Source organism: Eimeria acervulina, genomic scaffold (genome assembly GCF_000499425.1).
Source record: "Eimeria acervulina Houghton genomic scaffold, Eah_scaff1999, whole genome shotgun sequence".
Taxonomy (NCBI): Eukaryota; Apicomplexa; class Conoidasida; order Eucoccidiorida; family Eimeriidae; genus Eimeria; species Eimeria acervulina.
Window position 1 is genome coordinate 192 of NW_013548748.1, and position 4,099 is coordinate 4,290.

General features: G+C 52.2%; 1 protein-coding gene across 1 annotated transcript; it reads right to left on the minus strand.

Annotated features, from left to right (window-relative positions):
- Nucleotides 1-782: 782 nt before the first annotated feature.
- On the minus strand, nucleotides 783-2,634 carry EAH_00064520 (hypothetical protein; the record flags this gene model as incomplete). Its single annotated transcript, XM_013392957.1, has 5 exons — nucleotides 783-854; nucleotides 1,002-1,125; nucleotides 1,391-1,669; nucleotides 2,013-2,106; nucleotides 2,472-2,634. 5 exons carry the CDS (start codon nucleotides 2,632-2,634, stop codon nucleotides 783-785), a joined length of 732 nt encoding a protein of 243 aa, XP_013248411.1.
- Nucleotides 2,635-4,099: the final 1,465 nt, after the last annotated feature.

Genomic DNA, 4,099 nt, shown 5'->3' on the forward strand with positions numbered 1-4,099 from the left:
GTGGCCGAGTGCTGTTTGAGCCCGTGAAGCCTTTAACAGCGAGGAGCATGCTTAGTGCAAATGGAACTATGGCGGCACAGAAACTCTTGCATCGGCATTCCATGGGCATGGCTACATGGCGGCGGACTCTTAAAAGAAGGTTAGTCAACTACTGCATACGCATTAGAGCTCATCTGGTTTGAAGTTGCTGCTACCTGCCTCGATTTCGTCTCATCCGCTTATCCGCCTCTGTCCATCCGTGTCGGCTGACGAGATAAAGAAGACTCCTCTAATTATGTTTAATCTTTACATGCTTACGAACCACGTCAGCGCATGCCACTCCAAAGATTCCTTGTGCAGAACGCTCCCACGCATCGCATCGCCTCAGCCACGCAATGTATAATTTAAGCTCTCCCCCCCGGTGCCGCCTACACACCGCGCAGTCTAGGTCCATTGTCTAAATGACGCACGTCCTGCGCAGCACTGCGCGCTACGAACTAGCAGGAAAATAGCGAGCAGCATGTAACCCCCTTTGTGTCCTTTTGACCTCACATGCCCATGCGGGTACTCAAGAGTACTCTTACGGGTACTTTGTCAAGCACAAGATGGAAAAGCGCGCACCTGGCACGATGTGTATTGTCTACGTTCGTCTCCCCTATACCGTAGATGCGTGGCACAGACGCTGAGAGAAGTTGCCGCGTCGTTGGCGCCCCTCAAGAAGAAGAGCGCGATCAATACCACGCCCAACCCTCGGGTGTGAGCTTGGCTTTAGCACCAACACATGCTTTCCCAATTGTGTCCTTTCAACTTCCAGGCAAACGCAAAGCTGCTGCAAGGATCAGCGCATCCATATATTGTTTCGCCATTACAGGCACCTGGATGTGAAGTACAGCAAGCATACCCTTCCACATTTGCCTTTACCTCACTGCTGTCGTATGCCGGTTACGTGGAACACCCTCCCTGAAGCCAACAGCCATGCGCGACGTCCTGCACACTAGGGGCCAGGCTGAACGCTCGCTCACCCTGACAAGTGCGCGGTTGCACGACGCCCTTGCGTGCCTTTCTAATGGGATTGCAAGCGTGGGGCAGCCATCCTCACCCCCCTTTAATTCGTTCAGAAACAGTCCACGCGCTGTATTTCCCGTTCTGATAAGCACCGGCTTACTTTCACCAAACACACGTGACTCCTCCAAGCCAGAGGACGACCCTGCAGAGTCGCACCTGGGCCCCAACTAGGTTAGCATGAGGTTTAGACGTAACGCACTCCCTGTTGGATCGTGTTCACATTCATGTGGAACGCCGCTGCAGCCCTCTTTCCATTTGGCCCATCCCTCTTGCCAGCCCCCATACTCTCTCCTTAGGCTAGGAATTTGCCAGGGCACCCCTGAAACAACCAGGATTAAAAACGTACCCAACCAGCACAACCAATCCACAAACGGCGCGAAGTATTGCCCGTTGCCAGAACAGCATACCGAAGGCTACGATACGCCTGCTCGAGTAGCTGCCATGATGCAAAGCGCATGCTACAGGCTTCTCGACACGCGTGCGCTCTTTAACGCGCAGACGGCACTGCTGCATAGAGTCTTCACGGCCGCATGCAGGAGCCATAATTGTGACGGCTTTTTTCCTCTGCCCATGATCCCTCCTGCGATCCAGTGAAAAAGGCTTACCGCCTGGACAGAGTCCTCCCCTGCATAAATGCGGAACACGTAGGAAGCATCCCACGCAAGAACCATATAGTTACCGCAGGTAGGTTAACTGCCAAACCTGCAAAGGCAAAGCTGCTGCCTGTGCAGGCAAAATACTACTTGCCAACGGCTCGCCTATGGGATGCCCCCATGGACAGCGTCAGCGGGTGCTGCTTATTGTTTATGCAAACGTGCTTTCAGATGTGTGCAAACTCCCTCTTCCCTCAATTTGACTCATGCAGACTCCTGCAGCACACGGAATGCACGCTCTTCCCAACGAGCTGTATTTAAAGGCACATGCTTGTTCTGCGCGCAAACGCGAATTCCGGAAGAGCGCCGCCATACCAGATGTAGAGTGCAGGCTTGCAAACTCCCACCTTAGAGCTGAGAGGCGTTGAATTCACCACGCCTCCAAGCAACCGAGAGTTTCTTCCACCAGCTGCCGAAACGGCAAAAACCCACACGAACCTCCACGATATTCTGCAACGCGTCATCTCGCTGAAACCCTAAGTCCATGACTTTCGCATTTTCCAAAAAACGCTTGTCTTTGCTCAACGAATGCTGCATTCTGCTGTGCCTGCTCAACGTCGGAAACGTCACATGGGAGACAGCACAAGTTTCTCAAATGCACCTGATGCTAGCCGCGTGCCAAACACTCCTGCATTCCACAAACGATGCCCACCCCCCAACTTCAACACTTCACACGAACGTCAGTTTGAATAAACCTGCATGTTTCTCGCCCAGGAAGCTGTAACGCCAGCAACGCAGTACCCGAAATTTAGAGCTGAGAGGCGTTGAATTCACCACGCCTCCAAGCAACCGAGAGTTTCTTCCACCAGCTGCCGAAACGGCAAAAACCCACACGAACCTCCACGATATTCTGCAACGCGTCATCTCGCTGAAACCCTAAGTCCATGACTTTCGCATTTTCCAAAAAACGCTTGTCTTTGCTCAACGAATGCTGCATTCTGCTGTGCCTGCTCAACGTCGGAAACGTCACATGGGAGACAGCACAAGTTTCTCAAATGCACCTGATGCTAGCCGCGTGCCAAACACTCCTGCATTCCACAAACGATGCCCACCCCCCAACTTCAACACTTCACACGAACGTCAGTTTGAATAAACCTGCATGTTTCTCGCCCAGGAAGCTGTAACGCCAGCAACGCAGTACCCGAAATTTCGATCGCTGGCGACGCAGTTGCTACAGTGCAGTGATATGCTTCACGTGGTTTCCCTGGTCGTGGATATGCGAACTACTGCAGAGACGCAGATGGCATTTCAGCTGTTGCCCATCATCACTTGGACAATCGAAAGTTTATCAAACGCTCACGCTATAGGTAGCGTAGCCATGCGGTCGCATTCCCAACGTTCAGGGTCCTCCACTCCCAAATCGTCAGACACTCGCAGTCACCTATCCATGCGGTGCACCACCCAACATTCCAAAAAACAATGATCAATGTTACCTAGTAAACATCTTCCTTGCCACCCGCATCATCCTGTTATCTCCCAGAAGATACGCTACAACTGCATGTTGGGGACCGCTTAAAAATGCGCAGTGACAACCAGCTCCAAACTGCTGCTCGCCTCTAGTTGCAGCTAAGCTGCTGCAACTGCTACCCAAAGAACCACTATAGGTTCGCATATGCTAAGACACCCCAGAAGCTTCGCATGGTAATAGTCTGTTCATCCAAGAAGCTTTGGCCCATTCCCTTGCTCTACGTATGCCGAAAGTGTCGTACCTCCTGCATTTTGTTTGCCACACATTGCTGATCAAGATATATACCCTTCTTGCTTGCTCATTCGCCAATTCTACATCCGCACTACTACTATCCTGCTGCTTCGTAAATTGTTGAGAAAGTCCTTTTGCTCCGGGGGGCCTGGGCGAAGCTCTTCTGCATGTTGGCTTGGGCGTCCGCGAGTGGTTTGCACTGCGACGTCCTCGCGGCGCGACAAGCAGACAAAATGACCCCTCTACTAGCGCAAGCAAAAGCGTTTCCCTCTTCTACACTGTCCCCACCAGAAACCATGTAGAATATGCAGCACCTGCCACCGTATCCACCGCCACACGACAAGGTTCCCAGAAAGAAACTCTCTTCACGCCACCGACGATCTGCGTGCAACGGCTTCAAGTGCCATCCAACACAAAGCTCGTCGTTTTCGTGCTTGATCCTCCCCCACTGGACCAACTCTGATGGGCAAATGATATAACATAAGCTTCCACAAGCATCAACAACCTAATACAAGCTTAACCATATCGTCGCGCAGGCCCTACTATTCCTACCGCAACGCCCCCTGCACACGAAGGCTAGCCAACACAGCGCCCATTGTAGGCACGCCATTAAACAAGACTTCCGGCATGCGATAGTTAACCAAAGCTGCTTTGTTGCAAGATGCCAAGTCACAGAAGATCTTCGCCATTCCAGTTCAGCGTA